The sequence below is a fragment of the Poeciliopsis prolifica genome, unplaced genomic scaffold (assembly GCF_027474105.1).
Source record: "Poeciliopsis prolifica strain line A6 unplaced genomic scaffold, Auburn_PproV2 SCAFFOLD031, whole genome shotgun sequence".
Taxonomy (NCBI): Eukaryota; Metazoa; Chordata; class Actinopteri; order Cyprinodontiformes; family Poeciliidae; genus Poeciliopsis; species Poeciliopsis prolifica.
The window spans coordinates 5,523,884-5,548,567 of NW_026562406.1; the positions used below are offsets into that span (position 1 = coordinate 5,523,884).

The following is a 24,684-nucleotide window of genomic DNA, read 5'->3' on the forward strand; positions in this document are numbered from 1 at the left end:
GAGTTACACAAGAGTTATCTGCAAATATATATGCATTTTTTGTTTGTTTGTTTCTGTCAGGGTTTTTTGTCCCACCCCTTGGCTTTAAGACATCATGATTCTATGACTGTTAATCCAGCTCTGCAGAGGAACACAAACTTTTTGTAAATTGCCTGATTTTTTTCTCAGAGTGGTAATAATGAGAGCTTTATTTATATTACTCGAGAAATCCAATGCTTGTCATTTCAGTGGTCATGTCAGCCAGAGGTTTTGACATGGTTTATGTGTTTTCTCTTTCATGACGAGCTGAGCAAACACAGCTGCTCCTACATCCCGAGACGAGAGTCTTGACGCCTCGCAGCATGATCATTTTAACAGTCTCAAACTGTTAGCGGTCTCTCACATGATGTGTCCGATTTCCATTTGCATTACAGAAATACTTTGAAAAGGTGAGCTCACTGAGTAATGTAAGTAATTTGGAGCACAATGCTTTCACCTTGACCCGGTCAGGACACACAGGTTCAGGCAGCATCATAAACTGCATTCATTACAGACGTTTGCTCTCAGACCTGCTTGTCCACTCACAGATTCCTCGCATTTTCAGGCGAAATTCCTCTTGTTGTGAAATGTGAACTCTGCAAAGAATTTGTCACTGTGTAAACACGTCCTTACACATGTGTACCTTAAAACAGGAATGTTTCATCCCTTATTATTGAGACACGCTGTGGAAAGTCTTGTTTCTCCGGTGCATGTCGACATGAGGCGGCGCTGTTGTGCTGAAAATTAGACCCCGGTTTTATTCATGAATGCAGTTCAGGCCAGACCTTTGCAGCAGGGAGTGCTTTGAGATGTCGGCCAATATTCCTCGTGCATCTCACAGCGGCGCACACAGTGCGGGTTGTTTGTTTCCCATACCGCCAGTGTCTTAGTGTCTGCAGATAAGATTGTTCTCATGCCTGCAGTATTTCCAGAACTTAGGAGTCTTTGTCTGGCCGCTGACAAAAGCCTTTGGATTAGAGGTGAGGCGGGCTCACAGTACAGCTGCAAGCGTGTATGGGCAGGTCAGTGGAATGACTGAAGCCATGGTGGGCTAAGTACTCAGAAAAATGCAGTTTGGTGAGATTTCAGATGTGGGTGGGTGGGGAGAAAGAGGGAAGGACAGACAAGGGTGGGCAAGGTGTTGATTCCACAGAGGGGAAACAAAAGGCATTCCTCACCTTTAAGGGTATTTGAAACCCCTCTTGGAAAAGAAACATATATCCCTACATTTTAAATTACCTTAGACTTGGGAGCATATCGAAAGGATTCATGAATGCTCTTCTGCTAGGAGGGAGCAGTGTAACCCCGTGACATTTGAACAACTCAACTTTCCACTTCAGAAACAAGTTTTCCTGCGACAACTTTTACTCCTCACAAACACCGCAACAATGGAGTGAATGAGCGCGGCCCGTCTGATTGGCCCGGAGAGCAGCCAATCTGAGTGCAGGGCATGAGTGACATGTCGAGGCAGTTCACGCTCACCTGACACTTTACCTACCTGAGCGCAGAACCAAGAATCTCATTACCCTCCCAATAGAAGCCATACCTAAGGTTCAGGTTCCTCCACCGGGTGTTTTTCTCTCCACTCAGACAAGGTCCAGCAGCCATGGCTGTGGCCAACTTCCAGTACATTACCCGGATGAGCAGTGGCTTCAAGGTCTACATTTTAGAAGGTGAGTTTGGAGAAGCACCTTCTCTTTATTTCTTTGTGTTACTTTGTGATGTAAAAAAAATACGTTTATGAGCAGTAAAAGTAACTGCTTTACATTTCAGTGATATCTGTCATGAAAACAAAGTCATTACCTGTTTTTGTTCCACTGCTCTGTGCCTTTGTTCTGTCAGTGGTGTCTATGGGAATACGGTGACAGATAAGAACACATTTCTGATCAAACTGAGGCTAAAATCAAAAACGTACAACGGACGTTTCAGATGAATATTGTTGAATTGGTACTTTTTTTTTATTTTTAATACAGAAAGTCTTGTCAAGACTAAAGTAATGAGGGACACCACTTTAGACCTTCTTTCTGAAATGCCAACAAAGGAACTGTAAAGTGTGTGCCGCTTTTGGATTTCAGCAGAACTTTGATTACATTTAGCAAAACAGAAGGTCACGCGGCACACACTCACAGCTAATAAGAAAAAAAATATCCATGCCCGAGGCATTAGAAAATCGGCATAGGTGTGGTTATACCTGCTCCCCCTCCATAATGGCACACAGTGTGAAGGAGCAGCACGCAGGTGATGGAATGTTTATGCAATGGGTAACGCAAGCTGACGAGTTCAAGCAATGACACTGAATTCCCCCTTTTTTGTCCCGCACAGCGAAACAGATAATCACCTATTGTTTCAGTCCAGGCAGACTGTAGTGGATGTTGTTGTCTTGCAAACTGATGAATCCTCCAGTCATTTAGTAAATGTGGACTTGCAAGTGTATAGCGAGCGTACGGTTTAACAACGGTGAAGCGTGGGGTGATCACAATTTCAAAGGAATGTTGGTGTTTTGACTACAAGCATAAAAGCATGACATCCCATCGCAAACCCTTATGGCATATTGATTTGGTTTAGTGTGCGCTCTGTTTGGAATCAAATGCAACCATCAAAGACCTTTGAAAATCACCTTTTTTTCAAACGAGCGGCCTTGAGCGACATCGAGCTCTGGCAAGCTTGTGAATTCACAAGCTTGTATTCAGCTTAGCAGAGCCAAGCCAACCTCAGCTCGTGTGTTTTGACTTGAGTAGTCTCGAAATAACATTTTCAAAAATAGGTGCACAAAGGGGTTCCGATATATTGTAGTTAGAGGTGTTCAAGTGTTCGCCTTTCTACCCCACAAAATGAAATTTAAAAACTGTGTCGATCGTATTCTTGGAGGCGTGTGAATGGGCTGCATGCCAACATTGAAGAAAAACAACATTTACCGTTAGTATTGAATCAGCTGTGAAGTGTTGAAACCCTCACTGATCAGGTAGATCGAGTTTAGCTACTTAACGGAGCTTACAATTAACGGTGAAAAAAATAAATTTCCCACGATTAGTTGTCATGCAGGTTGATGTCATGGGATGAAAACAACTGTTAGTCACCCATAAGTGTTAAGTTCTTTCTAACAGATAAAAACACTATGACAGGTCACTTCAGATGAAAAACTTTTCTGACTGTCTAACTGTGGCCCCTGTTTCATAGGCCAGCCTCATCTCAGAGGTGAAGACCGGTACAGACATATGGGGAACGAGCGACCTCGAGCTCCGGCTGTGTTTCCGATCAAACGCAAGCGCAACTACGAGAGAGGCCTCACGTTGGAGGAAAGGTCAGCAGAGCTTTTCATTTTTGCCCACATATATGCAAGTTTTCTTGAAGAAACAAAGACGTTTCTGATGACTATATCTGTTTCAGGCGAGAGCGGGCGATAAACAGGAACAAGATGGTCCAGAGGGCTGGTCCAGTGCCTGCACCCTTCAGTAACCAGCAGAGTCTGTCATCCCCACAGAGCCCAACGCCTAGTCCTACCAGTCCTTTCCCCCCCTACGTCTACTACACACCAGTCAGCGATGAACCCCTGGCACTCATCAAAAAACCAAGGAAAGACCCTGAGAATGCAAGAGAAAAGTCTGCGGCCTCTGCTGCCACTCAGATCCAGGTATTTCAGCTGTTCTGAACAAGGACTGCTTGTTTCTTCAAAAGGCCAGATTTTGACTCAGATAAAGGAAGTTTAGGCAGTCATTACTTTTGGAAACGTGGCAGCTCTGATGTTCCTTTTAACATCAGCATAGCTTGAGGGTAATGCACAGCAGGGGTACATTTGTACTCTTCCGTCAGTGAAATCTATGGAGTGCACACAGGCCTAAGCTTGCCTGAGCAATGCAATCCAGCCGGATTCAAGTAGAAAATGTAAGTAATGGGAAGAGGAATGCCCTCAACAAGACCAAACAGACTGCTTTCCTTCTGAACTGTTTATGGCATCACAGTGGAAGCAAGTTGACTTTCAGGAGCAAACCCAACCAGTTTAATCACTTCTGCATTAAACTGTGCACATTGCTGTGGTTGTCATTTTAACAGAGTGCATTCTCAGGTTTAGGCAGCAACACTGAAGGTTAAAGAATCAAAGGAAAACAAAACCTAGGATAACTGTTGAAATTCTAATAATGATTGACCCACTTATTTCTTTTTCCTTTTCCACAGATGCGCCCATCAGTGATCACCTGTGTGTCATCAGTACAAAGCCCTTCTTCTCGACCCGAGATCCGCAAAAGCCACTCCTCAGGTCAGTCTCTCACTCTCTCCAGACTGCCATTCCCAACTCGTCACACTCAGCTCATGGACTAAAGTACCACTCAGTCTTGAACAGACTCTCTCTGACTCACAGAGGTGTGTATTTGACTTGTGTCGTACATCCTTCCTTTTTCCAGGAGACTCCAAATGCAATTACGAACACGTCCTGGAGGAGCATTTCCAGAGGAGCCTCGGGGTGAACTACCAACAAACGCCCACCAAGGAACTTTCCATCAGTGTGTCCGTGGACGACCACTTTGCCAAGGCACTGGGAGAGGACAAGTGGCTGCAGATCAAATCCAAGTCGTCCTCCTGCTCCTCCACGCCTCCCAGTAGCCCCAGCGTCACCCACTCGCCCACCTACAGCCACAGCCCCAACCATTCCCACAAACAGTCGCCGCTGACATCCAGCCACTGGACCCTTAACTAAGCGGGAATGGCACCAGTACTGAACTTTAAATTTTTATTTTTATTTTTTTACATTTCAGCGCAAACAGCTTCGTCTGTACATGTAAAACAGACGAGCCAGCGGCGCAAGTGTTCAGAGATGGTCACCAGATCAAACCGAGTTCCCTCGCAGCGGACGTGTGCACATCCAAACCCAATACACTAAACTCTGATAAATGGAGCATTGAGCTGGAGAATGTTGTTTTGTTACATTTCTACCCTGTGCTTTGCATCTGACACTTGAAATACTATAGACGGTGCTTGGGCCAAGTAATCCTCTACATTTCTTTAAGTTTGTGCCATTCTTGTCAGACTGCATGTTTGCCGCAAATTGAGTGTGTTGTATTTATGTTCTGATACACTCGTTTTTTTGTTCTTTTTTCCCAGTCTGGTCTGTCTGCTGTGTAAAAGTTTTCCTGTAAGCCTTACACAAGTTGAACAAATGTTTTTCTAAAAAAAAAAAAAAGAATAAAACGAACAAAAAATACATTTTTTTTATGTTTCTTTATTTTGCATGGAGGACAAGTCTGAGAGGAAATGGAAGATTATGGGTGTCTTTCAAGTGAAGATCAGAGTGATCCGGACAATCTGATTTATTCAGTGAGTCAGTGCGCACACCTGGCCAGAAGGCGGAATCCTACAGTAAGCATTGTTGCCCAACTCTAATGGCTGCATGAGCAACTCATCCTGGACCCCTTTTCCAGTAAATCTGGGAGAATGCAGGGAGCATGTCCCAGCAGGCGCTCTGACATTCCTGTGTCCTGAGAAAATGACTCTCTCAGATCTTACAGATCCTGTTTGGCAAGTGAAATGAGGTAGGGCTGGAGGGGAATAAAGGGTTGGGCTGCTACGCCTGAGCATGAGAACTAGTAATACGCTGCTGTTCCCTATTTGCATGTCCTAGCTTGTCAAATTTTGTAAACGTTTCGAGACTTTGACTGAAAAATACCAAAGAGGCTGAGTCTGAAATTCAGATTTTTAAAGATTACGCTGAACGTTCGGATAATTTGTTCTCGGGCGGGAAAACTACAGCTGAGTACAGCTGAGCTATGAGTGTAGTTCCAGTCTTCATCTTTTTGCAAACGGAATGAACTTTTGTGTTTGTCGGCTTAAACCTCTTTACGACGAACAAAACGCCATCAAACGCTTGCAGTCGACAGTGTCTTGGGTGAGTTCTCATGTGTGGGAGCAAAAATATTGATCAATCTTGGATGATTACTTTCCCTGAGTGAGTCACAAACTGGTATTTCAACAAATTCATCCAGTGTAACCTGAATAGGGGCTTTGATGCCACCTAGAGGCTCCCAAGAAGTGCTTTAAACAGCCAATATTTCCAGTGACTCATGTCGTGCGATAAACAACTTCACCAGCAACTATCCGTTCTTTAGAAAACGGCTGTTTGGGTGCAGGTGTTTTGACGAGGAAGCGAAAGAGGAAATCCTTGTCTCTTGTAGAATCACAATGAACTCTGACCACATTTAAGGTTTTCCCTCCAAAATCTGAAAGGCAATGCAAAAAGAAATAATAATTATAGTATAATAATGACAATAATCTACCAGTGTAGCAATGAGGTTAGTAAAGCACCGCATGTCCTGAGTTCCATCACCTTGATAGATAGTTTTTGAACTGTACAGAGCAATTTGCGATGAGAATGTGACAAGAACTGCTTCTCATGCAGCTGCATAACAAATGCACATTGTTGAGCGAGGGAGCAGTCGCTGCTCACTGCTGTCCCTAATCCTTCATAAATGACAGAAAACAGCATTTAACTCATGCAAACAGTTATTAAAAATCTCTTACCGTAAGAAAAATTGGCCACACCATTCTGGGAAAATTCTTGAATTTCTGTTGGATAAATCGCTGTCAACAAATCCGTAATCCTTTTTGTAAACACGAAACAGTAGTGCACTGATCTCACGAGAACATAAATGTGCCGTGATGTTGGTAAATAGATCTTGTGGAGCGGTTGTGTTTAATCAGAGAAAGTTGTCTGGGATAAACACTTTTCTAATTCCGAGCTTTTAACCTGCCGGTTATTGTGAAAGGATCCTGGCGCCTTTGGTGCAACAGCGTCGCCTCATAGTAGAGAGCTTGTTTCTGAAATTTTCCATGTCGTATTCACTTAAACTAGTTTTTAGCAATTGCTTTTGAGATTAGATGAGAAGCTTCACTTATTAATTAATTGATTTTATTTGTAGTAAAAATGATAAAACGCCTGGATTGCTTCTTTAAAAATCCCACTGACTGATAAAAGCTGTTGCCTTTTTATGACTTGCAGCAGTTTTGCTGCTGTGCTTTTCACAGATCTTAATATTCCACTTGAATATTTTCACTTTTCTTTTCATTTAAAAAAAAAAATGGAAATGTTGGTCTGCACTTTGACTGGGCCACCATAGCACATGGATAACACCATTTCATTGTTGCTCTGCCTGTATGAGAAAGGTCACCGCCCAACTGAGGTTTGAAATTAAGACTGAATTAATAAAATTGAATTAATAAAATCGTCCTTCTTCGTGGGCTTCTTTGAGCAATCCCATGCTCTTAATATTTACATTGACAAGAACCTACTCCAGAAATTAGCTGATTTAATATGTTAAAACTATTTTGTTTGTTTGTTTTTTCAGTTCCTGCAAAATGTGATTCAGTTTTGAACCTCATGAGAGATATTGGTCAGGAATGCAGGACATACATTTAAAAGAGGAAATTTGAATTGCACTAAAAAAGAAAGCACATAGAAATGAATGCTCTCATCAAAGCATGACTTCTTTTTTTTCTTTTAAATCCATGTACTAAACATATAATGAAGATAAAACTGTCTTGTCAGAGAGACTGCTTGACGTTACAATAAGTTCCAGTTCAGGTTAACTTTATATGGGCAGAAGAAGTAGCTCCACTGATCCACTCAAAACCCCTCCATTATGTGCTTTGTGAAATCTTCAAAGCTTGGATATTGTTTTATAACCTAATCCTCTTTTAAATTTCTTGACAGTTTTATCTCTGCTGTGATCCTGAGGCTTCATTGTGCTGTTTGTTCACTAATGACCTCTAACAAATGCTCAAGGCCGTCACAGAACAGCTTAACTTAAACTGCGATCAAGTTGCACACAAATGCATCCCGCGCTTTCAATATTTTTATTTTGAAAGTGAAATATTGTGGATCCTTTTTTCCCCTGCTTCCCAGTGAAGCGCGACTTTCTGTTGATCTAATACTTAATATTCCAATTTAAAAAAAAAAAAAAAAGGACAAAAGTGCGTGTGAGCAGTTGTGCAAGCGTGGCTTCGGTGAGGTGAAAATATTCCATGCAGCTGGCACTTCTGTATACATGTCACACATGCAGACCTGACCAAGCACACAATAAATAAGTAATCAAAGGGGGAAGTGATCAGCATATTCAGAGGCATCGGAGCATTTTAGGACGAAGTCAGCACTGCTGACGTTAAACATGTCTCCAGGACATTCCCGGAAAAAGGGACCCGAGCAACAGGTTGATTAGTAACACTGTTTGTGACAGTTGCTTCGCAGTGCCTGAGCTGTTTTTAGTTAGATTTTTCTTATTATTTTACAGTCACATTTTTTTTCCGGATTAAATTGTTGAACTCACTTTTAAAGTGCCACTGATTTGGAATTAAAACAATGTCATTAAAATCACCAGGCAGTGTTTGTGATTTCAGTCCAGCAGTGCCTGCAGACAATATTCAAAGCAATGGCCAAGTGGGGGGCTGCGGTACATTTTGAGCCAATAAAAAAGAAAATTCTACATCTGCACAGCAACTAAAGTTTTTTTTTTCTTTTTTCTTTTTTTTTCTTTTTTGGTTTTCAGTTTGACTCTAAATGAAAACTGAGATTCTTTGATCTGATTTTTTTGTGTGTGTCATCATCTAAGTTTAAAGTGGGTGTGATTTCTCTAGTGATTCATATTTAAGTTTACAGTAATGGTGAGTTCACCATTATTTCTGAACAATGAGTTTAACCCCTTAACCGTCACTCCCAAAATGCTGACATATTAGCCAACAATTCCATGGTATCTTCGTGATAGATAATGGTTTTAAAGTCCCCATTTGAAGAAACTAAAGGTAGCACTAAATTAAGCCTTTTTTCGTTTCCTCTCAGGTATTTTCATTTCAGACATCAATTCAAATGGTTACCATCAACTTGCGGTGTCTCCGGGGCGGGGTTCGTCTTTTACTGCTTCTTCATTCTGCCAGAAGAGACATGAAGCAATCAGTCTCCTGTATGTGTAATTACCGTAAACAGTAACATGGAAATAGACACACAAAAAAAATGAAAATGTAATCCCATAAACACATGGTTCTCAGAGTTGATACAAGTAACACCACCGGTGTTACTTGGGTTGTCTTTAGTGCTTGTTCAGAAGGAATTTTAGTTATAAACTTCCAGAAAGAGGAGTTGCTCAAGCATGTTTATGTTTCCTTTAAACAAATACTTATTAAAAAAGAGTAGTACTGCGGAAAATTTTCCGAGAAGTCCCTGAATAAACTGAGAAGGATAAAAACGGTGGCTAGTGGTAGCCATATTGAACGTAGATCTGAGAACGACCCAAGTGGACCCAGACAAATAATGCTTGGCAGTTGCAAGTCAGAACGTCAGCGAGTTATGCTGTTATATTCAGTGGCAAGCTAACTATTGTTAGCTGGTCAATAATTCTATGGTTTTCTATGTCTTATTTATTCAAACACCAATGATGTCAGATTCACATAAAAAATATATCTCTACTACTTTTGCATCAATCTGCCTCAGAGACGTGTGGTTCAAGGAATTGCAAGTTTAATTTAGAGCCACTGATGCTTCTTGTTAATTCATGTATAAAGTGATGTTGAGTGCAAAACTGAATCGGGTCCTTCAGCAGAGTCTGCAGTACCTTTTCTGTTTTCCTTGATTTAAAAAACACAAATTGTGTCGTTTTAAAACAGATGTTGGCACTGTGGTGTATGGAAACGTGGGTAAATACAGAAGTGGTACTTTTCATGAAAAGTACGAGAACCACGTTCTGCACACGTGTGGCTTCTGCTTCTGAGGGTCCTGTGGTGCGCTTACATGTGTGCCTTGCCTTGAAATATCACAAACAACATCTCTGAAAAATATCTAGTTTAGTAGTTCATCCGTGCTGGAGTCGCACTTCATTTGTTCTGCGAATGTGAATTAATTCAGTGGCTAAATGACTGTCTTCTGTGTGTGCTGGAGATTAAACTTGTCCCTCCTTCACCACCTCTGCTGAGTGTGAACTGAAATACTGCACTCCAGTTAGCAATACCAAATGAGTGAGTCGGAGTAAGAAACGACCTTTGTTATTAATTTACTACTTTTCATTTAATAGGTAATGTAAGGTGAGTAATCTGGGAACACAGTTAGATGAAGTGTGTGGTGTGTTCCCTCGTGGTGTGTTGAATATGCCCAATCTAAGATAGGGCATATCTTAGATTATCGCAGCCTGTGTGGTTTTCCCTAACTGAACGCAGCCTGTTGAATGTGACAGGGAGCCAATCAGAGAGCGCGGTGACGTAAGAACGGAGTAGAATCCCAAACACGCAACTGAGAGTCCGGTGGACACCGGAGGTGACATGTGCAAATGTTTATTACTATATGTAAAGGTCATTATTGTCTACGTTTATTATATGTTTATTCAGTTAAAAATGTTAACTTCGAAGTCATAGTGCCGCAAATAGAGCGGCAGCTCCCGCCATCTTTTATCTTTTATAAATCCTTAAATTGTGCCACGTGAACCAAAGCTAAAAGACTCACGAGCTCCTCTTATCCCCTCTCGACCACCGCTATGGTAACGTTTACGTTTCCCTTCAAAATAAGATACAGATGCGCCACAAAAACGAAAACTTTACTTTCATGAAAATTTTAACTCGGGATAACGAATAATGGGAGCCCTGAGCGCCTATCAGACAAAGGAAGGTGCATGCTAAGTGTGGAAAATTGCGAGGAGAGATGTGGGACAATGATACCAAAGTGTTGCTAAGTGTGCTGCTTGGTCTACAGGTGGCGAAACAGTTCATAGCCTCATTAACATCCGGTCACCATATAATGCAGAGCAGGTTGGACTGTGGGACTCACCTACCTGTCCGGAATAAATCCATCCTCCTGTCTCTTCTCTGGGCCTTTTCCCCTTCGCAAAGAAACTTTCCAAAGACATATGATATGTTTCTGACTCATTTTGCTGCTTGCTATTCAATGTTGCGCGCCGAAAGAATCCGGTTAAAGGATTTTCAAAATAAAAGATCCTCCATACTCACATAATACATAAAACGGAAATATTTAATTATTTCTTGCGCGGCCCGGTATCAATTGGTCCACGGACCGGTACCGGTCCGCGGCCCGGGGTTTGGGGACCACTGCAGATAAATTATGTGCTTGCCTTACACAAAACCTCTTTTAGGGTTGTAAAATTGAGAGCACGCAAAAAGAGAAATAAAAATAAAACGTTTGCAGACTGATGAGTAGGGCAAAAAAAAAGAAGAAGAAGAAGAGGTTTTAATTATGATCTCATAAAATCTTGGCTCCAGTTCCAATCGGGATTTTCCAAGGTTTTGGGGGCTGCTATGCGATAATTGGCCAGCAGGTGTCTCCAAAGTTCACTCTACTGTGTTCACGTTTTTGTTTGTTTTTTTTTTACCTATATCCTGTGCGAAATGACATTATCGCCCAAAAACTAGTATGATCTCAATTTAGAAAATAGATTATATTCGTCACAGCAACAGCTTTTTCCTCTTTCTTTTGTCGGCTGTAAAAATACAGCATAATTTGAGGATAAAACAAGACAAGATAATCAGCACACAGCTGTAATTATTCTGCACCCTGTCAACAAAACCGGCTAAACATTAGCTTCTGTACGGCTGCTGTCCCATGACCGGGGTGAAAAGGCGTGTTCTCTGCCCGGTATAAAAAGCAGCCCCCAGCAGAAGCCCCACTAATGCTGCAGGCCGCTGCTCTGCCCCCTCTGCCTCCCTCATCCTCCAACTGTCGGTCCTGCTCACAGCTGACAGCGGCAGCCTGAGAACAGACACCAACACACCGAGGGGAACTGTACGTCTCTCACGTAAGTGTCTCTTCCTCCCCACCACTTCATATAGAGTAGCTTGCCTTTGTATGTGGCCTGTTTGAATTATGTAAGGGCAACTAAGGAGATTAACATACCACCTGATGCAAACTGGCTCAAAACCACTGACTTCTGTTGCTGTGTGTTTTTTTTTTACGACAGTCATTCCAAAGATATTAGGTGCTTTATTTATTAATTATTTTTTTTTATTTATGGAAAAGAAAGATGTTCTTTTTATATGTTTCCACAATGCTTTTTTTTTTTCCCCTGTTCGTCTGAACTTGATATGAAAAATGGACGTCAGAATCTAAGGGATTATGTAATTTCAAAATTTTACTTTTATTGATATAGAAATATATATTATTATAACAAAGGCTTAGTGACTTCAGCCCTTGTGTTAAAAGGTATTAATGGAAAGCAATTTCTTAATTACTTTCACTTAAGATATTTCAGCCAGTTATTGAACCGTAAATAAATATACAGTACAAATACAAACATTATGCAAACATTTACCCTCTATGTGCTTTAAATACAGACAAAGCTTGGCTGCATATACAAATCTATTGAAGGGAGCAACAAAAAATTTAGTTTCTTTATTTCTTTATTTTTTTTAAGTAAATTTAAGGATTCAAGTCATTACTTCAAAAAGGTATTTTTTTGTAAATTTACAATTAATATATTCTTTCAAGCTAATTTGTGGAACTTTGTGTTCCAAGGTTGGGTATGGATGCGCAATATTTTATTTTTTTAAATTTGCTGAACTTTTGCAGTGCGTTTTTTTAAATAAATACGATTAACAATGCTGTAGAAACATTTCTCTGCATCATTCTTTGGTCTTTGCATGTTCTTATTATGCATATTTGAGTGAAGTATGAAAACCACACTTTATGCAGCATTTCAAACTGAACAGAATAATTCTGCACCGATCACAAGTTCTTACAAATCGGTTAAAACTTTTACTTTGTAGCAATCAAAAAAGAAATGAGGTCACTAGAGATGCTTGGCCTGGCCACCTTCAATGCCAGAACCATAAATGACAACACCTATAAAAGCAGATGAGTCATTAAGTTTTGTTAGATAAAAAAAACCTCTAAAAAGACACTCACTATTGCAGCGAACCAATTTGAGCTCACTTAAATTAATTATATGCTGTACCTCAACATCAGTGGACTTAATGTGGATTGGATCATTAAATCATTTAAAAGGCCATGGGAATAACCTGATTGAGGCTTTAAAGGCTTAAATACACTCATGAGCTCTTGCCCTCAAAAACATATTCCAGCTAACTTCAGTGCTCTCACTGCTGTAAAGTTATTTTTAGCGCTATTAATTCCTGATTGAACCATTTTGTTCACCAGTCAAAGAAAGTGCTTTTATTTTACTGGCAGGAATAACTCTTCCCTCCCCCCTGACCCCACCATATTTGAGTAAATCATGCATGTCGAGGTAAATGATGCGTGTCGCTTGTTTTTTGTTGGGTTGTTTGGGCTTGTTAATGTGTAACTCAGCTTAGTGTTTGCTTGCCTATGGGATGATGCCTGTACTGACTCATGTATATCTTGTGTTTTTGTAGCGTGAATCATCTGAGGATCACAATGGACTCTTCTCCCATTTCCATACAGGGTCATTTCATAATGAGCCTCACAGAAAAGCCCTGCATACCCAGCTAGCAATAGATTTAATCAGTTTTCCACGAATAGGTTCGTTTGTTCTAAATCTTAGAGGTTTTGTTATTATTTATTGCGACATACTACCTCAAAAGTTGCTATAAAACAACAAATTAGTTTTTTTTTGTTGTTCTTTTTTTTGTTTTTTAGTAGAATAACATTGAGCATCCTCATGGATATGACCACTCTAGCAACATTGGCTGCTGCCACCACTGTAGCTCTGGTGTCCCAGTCAGACATGTCGGACTACCTTTGGCTCTTAGTGGTCGGATTCATCATCGCCTTCATCCTGGCGTTTTCGGTGGGAGCCAATGACGTCGCCAATTCCTTCGGCACGGCGGTGGGCTCAGGGGTGGTCACCCTGCAGCAGGCTTGCATCCTGGCCACCATCTTTGAGACGGTGGGCTCGGTGCTATTGGGGGCAAAGGTCAGCGAGACCATCCGTCAGGGGATCATCGATGTGCGCATGTACAACGGCTCAGAGCACGTGCTGATGGCGGGATCGATAAGTGCCATGTGTGGTGAGCCTTTGCGCAGATTTAGTTTTCGTTTTGAAAGTGCGAATATTTAGGCCATGGACAAAAAGCTCAGCTGCTGTTTTTGTGCCACAGGCTCTGCTGTGTGGCAGCTGACCGCTTCATTCCTGAAGCTCCCCATCTCTGGAACCCACTGCATTGTTGGGGCCACAATTGGCTTTTCAATGGTAGCGAGAGGTCACCAGGGGGTCAAATGGATGGAATTACTTCGCATTGGTAAACAGACTTTCTCTTTCCAAGTATTACAGCAAAAAGGAAGAATAATCTACAAAAACTCAAATCCAAGTCAGTAAATAAATTGTACATAAAATGTTCTGTTTAAAGTGGCATCATGGTTCCTGTCGCCTGTTCTGTCGGGAATCATGTCAGCAGTTCTCTTTTATTTCGTCCGCAAATTCATCCTGAACAAAGTAAGTAAATAAAGCAAGGAGCTGTCTGATTAGATCATGAAATGATAAATCATTTTGATATTCTTGTTTTGTTGTTTGTTACACATTTCATGTAAATAATCATTTACAAACAATGTAAATGATTATTTACATTCCAGCTGTAGATTTTAACTATTTATTGAAAGCACCGCCTAAGTACTAAGCCCACTAAATACCACCATCATGGCAGACATTTTGAAACGTGAATACAGCAAGACTTTGGAATTTTTTTCAGTTTGCTTCATGTTTTATTTTTGTGTGATCCATTTTTCATCACAGCTGTTAAAATGTTTAAGCTACACATTGGGAAAATAAGTAGCTGAGATGGAAAAGTCAGACTTCTTTTACCCACCCCGACTTCAAAATCCAAAGTGGTTGTCTTAAAATGTCAAATGCAGTGACAGCTGCTGCAACTGCCTAAAAATCGTTCATTTTCACTTCTGATATTTCATATTTCATAATATAGTACACACGCTATGACCTGTCAGCATCATGTATTAAAATTGAAAGGCACAAAATACTTTGAAAAAATTATTAGCTTGTGTTGTGAATAGTAGTTTGCATCTCACTGATCCCTCAAATTTCCAGTTTTAAAGTGGAACAAGGTGAAGTTGGATTTGAGGTCTGTACCAAATCCACATGTTCTCCCAGATTGTGCGAGTCAAACTTTTAGGATAGTTTGAATTCCCTGAAATATTCAATTCGTAATAATCTGACACATCTGCCTGATCAGAACAAACTTTACTCTAAAAGGTTAAACTTAAAAGAAAACAGGAACAAAGACTTTCAGCTGGATACTTACGTCGCAACCTTGAACGTGCTCGGTTTTTATACCCATTTCTTGTTAAGAAACTGCTCTTGATTTAGAATTACAACCCAGAAAAAGTCTCTTTTTTTCCCCCCACAGTCCAACCCTGTACCAAATGGACTGAGAACCCTTCCTGTCTTCTATGGCATCACTATGGGCATCAACCTCTTCTCCATCATGTTCACCGGAGCGCCACGTGAGTATCACATAGACACACCAAACCAGGAAGTCACTTGATGTTTTCTCCAAAGGAGCCAGAGGAAATATCAAGGACGGTTCATGACAAAATTACAATCCAAAGAATGAAAATTCATTACATTATTAACTTTATTCCTTACTAATATTTGTATTAATTAGAAAAATACCTCCCCATACTAGGCTTGATATAAAATTAATAAGGCACAAGGGAACAGAATAAAATAATCCCCTATTGGATGGATTTTTGAAAGTCCCATTGGCATTTGTTGGCAGGATTGGACTTTTCAAAAGGGTGCCTGACTGCACACCACTGTGGCTGGTCGAGTAAATGTCCAAAATAGCCCTGTTGTTCAAAAGCGATGCGCATCTTTTCGCGATCATATCGTGCAGAAGGTCGTTGCACTTATCGCTTGCGAGTTTGAAGGGAATCCATTAGTTCTGTTGAGTTTTCTTGAACTGAAATGAGATTATCTCCTTGCACGCCTCGCATGCAGTTAACAGTGTTTGAGGCCAGTCTGGTTTAGCACGTACGTTAGAGATGGGCTACACCCATAATGTTGCTCGGGCTTATTTGGTGTTATGACCCAGCTGCTCACAAGAAAAAAAGATTAAGCTAATTTCAATCCACCTTCAAAAGGCAGAAAACAACAGCACACTGTCTGTTTAGTGAAAATATTAGAAGAGAAGAGGGATTATTAAACTGCCATCAACTGAGTTTTTATCACTTTACCGCAAGACTGGCCTCTTCCTCAGTATCTGATTAGAGAAGTGTGCATTTTCACTGATACTGCTGCCTTTAAACAGAAAGACATGCTGGCATCTGAGGAGTGAACGTTTAAGAAAATTTGTGTAATTTTCTACAAATGACCCGACTAACTTGTTATGTTGAACACCTGCTGTCCTGCTTCTAGGGCGATGTAATTTTAGTAAGACAGGTTTTGTCACTTTTTAATTTTAGAGCATGAAGGCAAAAATTAAATGGACACAAGGTTCTGTTTGTGTGTTTTTTTTTTTTTTTTTTTTCCTGAGGCAACCTTTTCCGATGCGTCTCTTTTCTTTTGTCCATAGTGCTGGGCTTTGACAGGATGCCATGGTGGGGCACTCTGTGCATTTCTCTGGGCTGTGCCATTGTCACCGCTCTGGTTGTCTGGTTTGTTGTCTGTCCACGCCTCAAGAAGAAAATTGAACGTGAGTGTAACACAGACAGCTTTGACGATGAAACTGTTGAACTACTAACTAGGAATGACAGCAAAGGAAAACCCGCCCACTCAACTCTTTAACATTTTGTCACATTGCGACCAAAAACGTCAGTGTATTTTATTGGTAATTTATTGATACGTCAACAGAAAGTAGGAACCAATTGGAAAAGAAAAACACACATGATGTTCAGAGTGTACAAGTAATTTCAACACCTTGTATACTGATATACTTAAAGAAATGTAGCGGCGTTTAGAACTTCTCTAATGAGTAAATAGAGTCAGATTGTGCATTCTTTATTATGAGTATACATCCATCTGTTGCACACAGCCAAAAGGCCAGGGTTAAAGATGTGGAGAAATTTAAAGCAGGATTTTGTTGTAAAAGAATAACCCCAGTTCTGGTTAAATAAGACTATGACTGACAACACCCTTCTGATGGCAGAAAATACTGGTTGCAGCATCATGCTCAGAGGACTGAGAGTGTTGTGGACCTTAGGACTTTGATTTTGTACAATTATCATTTTGTAGTGTTGTTTACTTTTTTACTCTTGTTGACAACCCTGTTTGGATCCCATATCAAACATTCCTGCGATTAAATGACTGTTATTTAGTCATTTGAGCAGTTTTGCAAAGAGAAGTTAACACAATATTCAGTCTCTTGATGTACACACACAGTGAGGAAATACTTCAAAAACTTCACACAGCCATTACTATGCATTTGTGCACTTCTTTGTGTTGATTTATGGGATGAAATCCCATAAATCATTGTACGATTACACAATCTATCGCCACGGATGCACCAGCAATAAATTAAATTGAATAAATCTGTCAATTCTGCTGCAGTAAAACTGTCCACAAGAGAGCTTTTTGACTTGTGACGTCTCACTTTTCAGGTGAAACATCTCCTGCTCCCTATGAGACTCCATTAATGGAGAAGAACTCGAGCAAACCTCCAGCAGAACAACCTCAAATCCCGTCCGACCTCCATCTGAAGAACCCCCCGGTAGGAACCCAGAAGGTGGCCTTTAAACTGGGAGGCTCGGAGGAGACTGATCTAAACAGCGACATAGAATCCAAAGATCTTGACATCTGTAATGGTGAGAATTTTTTTAATCTGGTGCTGGAAATGTTACATTTTTCACACCAGTGTCACAGTTGTCAAGATGTGGTTACACCACAAGCAGCTACGACCGACCAGTTAGCAAAACCATATTAAAAAAGAGATTTTCCCATTGGTCTGAATGGCTCTGTAGGCCACATGACGATCACAGATCCCCACAGTGGACGGTCCCATACCATCCACAAGGACTCTGGCCTTTACAAAGACCTGCTGCACAAGCTCCACAAGGCCAAGGTCGGGGACTGCATCGGTGACAGTGACACGGAGGAGCGACCCATGCGGAGGAACAACAGCTACACATCCTACACCATGGCTATATATGGTATCCAAGGCGATCCTAAATACAGAGACGTGGACACAGGCTTTCAGAGGAGATCCCGGGTGGACAGCTACAGCAGTTACAACTCGGCAGTGACCAGTGGAAGCGTGGTCCCGGACGGGAGCGTGACGCAGGAAGCCGACGCAAGCATTGAGGTGGAGGAAGACGAGCTGGAGATCGACCAACCTGCAGTTTCTTTGCTTTTCCAGTTTTTGCAAATACTAACTGCATGTTTTGGCTCCTTTGCTCATGGGGGAAATGACGTCAGGTAAGCAAGGGTGTTTTTGTTTTTGGCCGTGTTTTTTTTTTTTTTTTTTGCCAAAGTATGATCTTTTTAATGTTTTACATTTGATTTCTTTCTCTAGCAATGCTATTGGCCCACTTGTTGCCCTCTGGCTTCTCTATGAGAGCGGGTCTGTGGTGTCGAATGCTCCCACTCCCATCTGGTTGCTCCTATACGGCGGAGTAGGAATATGTGCAGGACTCTGGGTTTGGGGTCGGAGGGTGATCCAGACCATGGGTAAAGACCTGACCCCCATTACACCCTCCAGGTATGCCTCGTAGCTATGCCCCGACTGAGCAGAAGTCATGATTTATCAGGTTGTAAAACCAAAATAAACTTCTCCTTTCTGTGCAGTGGATTCAGCATCGAGCTGGCTTCAGCTGCCACGGTTGTAGTGGCGTCTAATATTGGTCTTCCTGTCAGCACGACACATTGCAAGGTAATAAAGCTAAAAACTCTGACCCTTTATCATAAACAGATTGAGAGGTGAGCTCGGAGCATGTTATGAAAGTCATATATCTCAAAAATGCTTACCTTGCAAACACAATCACACCCCTTGAATTTTTTTCTTTTTTTTATGCAACAACCACAAACTTAAATCTATTTCATTGGGATTTTTTTGTGATGGAGTAACACAAAACAAGCAAAATTGTAAATTTTTGTTGTTGTTGTTTTTTCCATCTTTGGGTTTTTGGATGCTTGCCTGATGCTTTGCAAAAAATTTTATGATCCAAAGATTGATGATCAAATGCAGTCTATGTTGTTGAAGCACAAACCTTGAGAAATAAACCTTTATTTTAGCACCAAGTACCAAAATTGGCTTCTGATTACAGTTGCAAGTCTTAAGGGAATGTCTCTCCTGTTTTAAGTCTTGCTACAGATTTTAAATTCAATTTAGGTCTGGACTTTGACTGGACCATTCAAACAAACAAAAATGCTTTGATATGAACCTCCAGCAGGTTTACTGCCGGGATGACTCTGAAAATGTATTTCATCCCAGCTTCTCTGCTCTGGATGAAGAAAATCACCTGACATGCTTTATGCTGGAGTTGGTGTATTTACTAATTAGTTGACTTCTACAGTCAGTTGGTTGGTCTACGTTTTATTTTAGGGTATCTTTTTAAAGTGGGCTTAACGACCAGAGCTTCAGATTGTTATTTGTGAGGAATTTTTAAGTATGTCCTTTTCATCATCATGCACTTCATTTTGTTGCTCCATCACATCAAAATCAATAAATTACATTCAGGTTTGTGGTTGTTTGGTCACAAAAGTTAAAAGTTCAAGTGGAAAGCTGCTCTTATTCTCCCAGTAACTCTTACTTGCACACAGGTGGGATCCGTGGTGGCTGTTGGTTGGCTGCGCTCCAGGAAATCAGTTGACTGGCGTCTGTTCAGGAACATCTTCATCGCCTGGTTTGTCACAGTTCCCATCTCGGGGCTCATCAGTGCTGCCATCATGGCTCTCTTTATATATGTTATTCTGTAAAACCACCATCTTGAAACACTGTTAGCTTCCCGCTCTCTACTCTCACCAATTTAAAAAATATGCTTTCACTTTGTTACCTACTAATGATTGATTTATCATTTAGCGTAATTTTACCTCCATCCATCATTTTATAGGAATGTTTTCAAGAATGACATGGAGTTTTAGTAACACTGTTCAGCTGTCCAAATGACTGCGACCATGTACAGTATATTCCTCTGTATATTTGTATAAAATTTATCTGTATAAATCAGTTTTCTGAAAAGTGAGAGCATGCAGTAGCCAATAGCTTGAATGGAAATTAAATTATTGCACATATTTGAATGGAAATAGTTGTTTCATGAGAAGTGATTTCACAGTATGTATGTTTGCAAAGAAAATATTCACTTCACATTGTTCTGTGGGGGGTAAAAATACTTTGAGCTTACATTTCAAATTCTAAAAGTGATATAACAAAATTAACAGGTTTGCTTGTTTGTTTGTGTTTGTTATAATATATATGTATATGTATACATATTTGTTCTGCACTCGCATACATTTAATAATATGTCAAATAAAAGTGCTACGTGTTTTACAATTCAGATGAATTGTAATTTCTTTTTAATTTCACCACAAGGTGGTGCTATCACTGCAGAGGCCTCCAGATAAACAGTTCAAGCTCAGTTAGATTGCATTGAAAACATAATGTGAACATTACTTCACATGTGTGTAGTCTGTTTTTTTTTTTTGTTGTTGTTTTTTTTTTATGTTTTGCCAATGTTGTATGATTATCTCTGTGTTTGTTTTTTTTTTTTTTTTAGTGTTCTCCCCCATCCTGCTGCATAAAAACATGCCAAAGCGGACAATAATATAGTGATGCTGATACTTTTATAAAGCAGTCAAACATGTGTACACTGGAACAGTAACAATTGAATTCTATTCATTTTTAGTGCGTAGCACCAGTTCTCAACGAATGTCACCTCACAAGGTAAACAGGTCCAAACCGGGAGATGAGAACAGAAAGCAAACAAGAAATCACACAGAATCCTTCGTGCAGGCACAAGTCTGAATGCAGAGAGTTTACATATAAGCAAATTACTCATGGTGCATTGTTGTTGAAAGGTATTTTTAATAAAACCACTTTCCTGCTGTTCCTGTTGCGTGTCATTGCTCACGTGCGGCTCATTCACACTGACCACACAAAGGTCTCTAAGCCCTGTTCTAGCACCGGCATTAAATATGAGTAAAAGTCAGATTTGATTTCAAGTTGCATGACCTGCTTTGCCGGATTTCCTTTAACAATGTCCTTTATCTGTACTTTCTATAAACCATCCACCCAGACATGCAAATGTCTCTCCAAGATGGCACCAGGCGGTGTGCTGCAGAAAAGGTCGGAAAGGTCGCCTGACCTTCAGAGGGAAAAACAGAGACGCTCAGGACAAAATAGCCATGAATGTACACACTCACACAACTTCGAAAGACCAAATAACCTAACATGCTTGCTTTTCGACTGTAAGGAGAAAAGAACCAGGAGAAAACCCACGCAGACGGACCCCAGACCAAGATTCCAAACCAGCTCCTTCTGCGAGCAGGTTCAGCCTTTTCTCATTCATCTTTTGCATTCATATATCCACTTTAATCTTTAATCTTTCTTTGGTCTCTGTCTGTTTGCTAGTTTAGCTCTGCCAGCAGTGAAAAACAGCACAGGAATATCAGAAGAGACACAACGTGACCCTGGAGAAAATGCATTGTTTTGTCTCAGGCTGCACATGGCTAATTTCTGACACTGCCTGGATTATAAATAAGGCTGGTCATTCTGGACTTTGACACATCAGGTAAAGGTGTGGTTGGATTTGGGTGTTGTTCCAATTTTGACTGCTGCTGAAGTTCAGTTTGTTGTTTCCTAAAATGTCTCAATGTGATGAAACCATAAAAAAAAAAAATAGATAAAGATGCCTGGGTCTGTGCTAAAGACGCTTCCCAGAGATGAACCTGACTGAACTTAAAACTGGAAGAAAATTGCAAAAGAAACTTAAGCAACACAAAGCCACCTCTACAGAATAAACTGCTTCTGTTCTGCTGCTTTGCCAGTATATAATAATTAAAATAGGTTTTGTTTCCAAAAGTCCACAGCAAAGAGAAATAAAAAAAAAATACAAAATTATAGCTTCAGACAAACATTTATTATAAAATCGCTTTGGTTTTTTTTAGTGCTCACTTCACTAACGCCAACATCCCACGTGATGGCGCTGTTTTGTAAAGCTAGAGTCGCTGTTGTTGGCGGGGTTTAAAAAAAAAAAAAAAAAAAAGGAAGAAAATGTTTTTTCATCACACTAATCTCTCCATGTAACCAGGCAACACACATGTGTAATTCTCACAGTAGGAAACCAGCGAGTGACCAGGCAGGCCAAGAACAATGATCATCCAAACTAATGAAGAGAAAAACTATTTTAAAATAAGACATGTCAATTTTAAACTACTAATAAAATCAATAAATAATGACAAGTCCTTGTTTCATTGTGTTCTGATCAGATTTAAATTGCTTAGTCATTGCATCGTAATTTGCTGACAGATCAAGTTATTGTGAAGAAAAAAGACAACACTGCAGAGCTAAAAGTGGGGGGGAAATAGCAATAGAAACAAAGGACAATCTCCGTAAGAAAAAAAATACAGTAGAAAGTACAGTAGTACAGTAGGAGTTATGCTCTTCCTCCCATTAAATTTCCTTCTGTTAGGCCACAAACTCTCTTCCACGTCAAAAAGATTATCTTCTCTTGTGATGCAGTTTGAATTTGCCACAAACCATGTAGGGCACACAGCAGCACACATGCAGAAGAAAATGTTTCTTTCTGGCCTACATGTCAAAAACACCTTCTGCAGAGGAAAAACTAACACTGTACATAACAGTGACTACACCATACACATTTTACTGTATTTACATACATAGCGGTGGCAGCATCATGGCGTGGGATTGTTTATCTTCACAAGTAGGAATGTGTGAAATATTCAGATTCTAAAGGTGGTCTACAAAAAAGAAAGTAGGCTGGCAGCTGTGAAAGGTGGTTCTGAGATTAACTCAGAAGCTATTTAGCACATCACACTTTGCAAGTTTTCATTTGTACAAAGACATTGCAAGACATGTATCACTCCTCCTATTTAGCTTTCCTCTATTGGCTCCCTGCTAAATCCAGAATAGAGATTAACATTCTCCATATGAATCCCTGAATCGTCTGACTCGGATCTGATTGCTCCACAATGTTTCTAACAGAGCAAAATTGCATTGCTTGCTGTTGTTTCAGTTTTCAACTTCCCTATCTGGATTTTCGTGGTCTCTCACATCTGGTCTTTAACTCCAGCTGTGCTTCGGCTGAGCTACTGCTGCCTACGACTTTACATCAAGTTATAGATCAGACTTGACCGCATCTTTCAGTGCTTAACCCTGTTTCTCTCCGTAACAAGGCTGGGCTTTTGATGCCCCCGACTTCCTGTGCTCTTTTTCATTCATCAGCCTTCAAAGCTACTCAGAGCTCATTCAATAAGATCTAATAAATCAAGCTGCTAAAGGAGCTACCACTCATATTAACTTCCTACTTATAGAAAGTACTGATGTATTGGTGCTTCAGTTTTTTTATATATATTTATATATATATATGGTCGTTCACTCACACAGCTATTTTCTGTTAAAGGTTAGTTTTTCCTCTTCACTGTCGCTACATGCTCATCCAGTCAGTGATTTGATGCAATCTGCTTGGTTTCATTGGGTAAAACGTTTTTTTTATGACCAATTTGAATGATATCAACTCTCCTGTGTCTGACTTAACTGCCCTTTTCAGTGAAGTGTCTTGAGATGACGTGTGCTTTATTTACGCCATGTAAATAAACAGAACTGAGCTGATTTGTGCCAGTCCCTCACATGCAAGCTCAGTGATGAACACACCGCGGTTTTCAAAAATACATAGATAAGTTCAAAGGTCCCAGTGTGTGTGTGTGTGTGTGTAGGTGTGTGCGTGCCCCGTTTATCGTCAGCTCCTCTCGTTGAGGACGCAGTTTATTTTGAAACCGGATGCCGGAAGCGCCAACTTTTTTTCGCGTTTTCTGCGCGGATTGACCAATAGGCTACATTTCTGTCCATGCATACAGGTGTGCACGGCTGCGCATACTGTAGCAGCGTGGGATCGGGCGCTTTGCGTTTGGGAGCGTCTGCTGATTGTTTGTGTGACGCGGACGGAAAGCAGCGGAGCGGCGCCTGTCTGCAAACCGCGCAACTGGGGCAATGCATTCAGTCAGCGCGCAGCAGCGGCAGCAGCGCACCGACGAGCCGCTGTGATCCGAGAGCCTCCGCACGGCGACGGCTCTCTCTTTCGTAACGGAGTCCGGGCAGCTTCGGCGTTTGCGGGACAATTCCGAGCTCTGAGTGTCGGGACGAGGCAGGCGTGTGTCGGAGGGTTTGCGTCGCCTCTTTGTTGTTGTTGTTGTTTTTTTCGTATCGCTCTCTGGTTTTCATCCCGGATCCCGCAAGATGCAGCCTCTTCTTACCTGACAGCTCTGTGGCACCACAGCTGCTGCTGCCTACAGGTCTGTATCTGTAACATCTCTTGTGAGGCATTTTCTCTGTTCGCAGTTCATCTGGAGATCGCATGTGCTATTTTGTTTTCTGGTTCACAGCAGATAGAGCTGTCTCTGTAAGATACCGTCTCGATGATCTGATAATAGCTGGCTCTATTTTTTTTATTTTTTGCTGTGTTTGCACACTGCCCATCTATACATCTGATGACAGTTATTTTGCTGCTGCTGCTGCTGCTGACACAGCTCGCTCAGTTTTCATACATTTTGAAGCAAATCCGGATCGGTAACAGGATCAGAGCTGCATATT

At 40.9% G+C, this 24,684-nt stretch overlaps 3 protein-coding genes across 4 annotated transcripts in view; all 3 read left to right on the forward strand.

Moving 5' to 3' along the window:
- The first annotated feature begins 1,521 nt into the window (after positions 1-1,521).
- Positions 1,522-5,215, forward strand: vgll4l (vestigial like 4 like). The gene is made up of 5 exons (XM_055050738.1): positions 1,522-1,691; positions 3,196-3,319; positions 3,406-3,649; positions 4,192-4,273; positions 4,419-5,215. The coding sequence occupies exons 1-5, from the start codon at positions 1,625-1,627 to the stop codon at positions 4,709-4,711; spliced, it is 810 nt and encodes a 269-aa protein (XP_054906713.1). The 5' UTR covers positions 1,522-1,624; the 3' UTR covers positions 4,712-5,215.
- A 6,465-nt stretch (positions 5,216-11,680) lies between these two features.
- Positions 11,681-20,966, forward strand: slc20a1a (solute carrier family 20 member 1a). Its single transcript, XM_055050870.1, has 12 exons — positions 11,681-11,792; positions 13,366-13,492; positions 13,610-13,980; positions 14,071-14,211; positions 14,320-14,405; positions 15,331-15,427; positions 16,498-16,617; positions 17,522-17,725; positions 17,882-18,335; positions 18,433-18,618; positions 18,705-18,789; positions 19,680-20,966. The coding sequence occupies exons 3-12, from the start codon at positions 13,632-13,634 to the stop codon at positions 19,833-19,835; spliced, it is 1,878 nt and encodes a 625-aa protein (XP_054906845.1). The 5' UTR covers positions 11,681-11,792; positions 13,366-13,492; positions 13,610-13,631; the 3' UTR covers positions 19,836-20,966.
- Positions 20,967-23,891: 2,925 nt separating this feature from the next.
- Positions 23,892-24,684, forward strand: part of LOC129373043 (E3 ubiquitin-protein ligase DTX1-like) — a 49,738-nt gene continuing 48,945 nt past the window's right edge. For both annotated transcript variants that reach the window (XM_055050751.1, XM_055050752.1), the window contains exon 1: positions 23,892-24,386. The gene's annotated coding sequence lies outside the window, so the exon portion shown is untranslated. The remainder of the gene's footprint in view (positions 24,387-24,684) is intronic.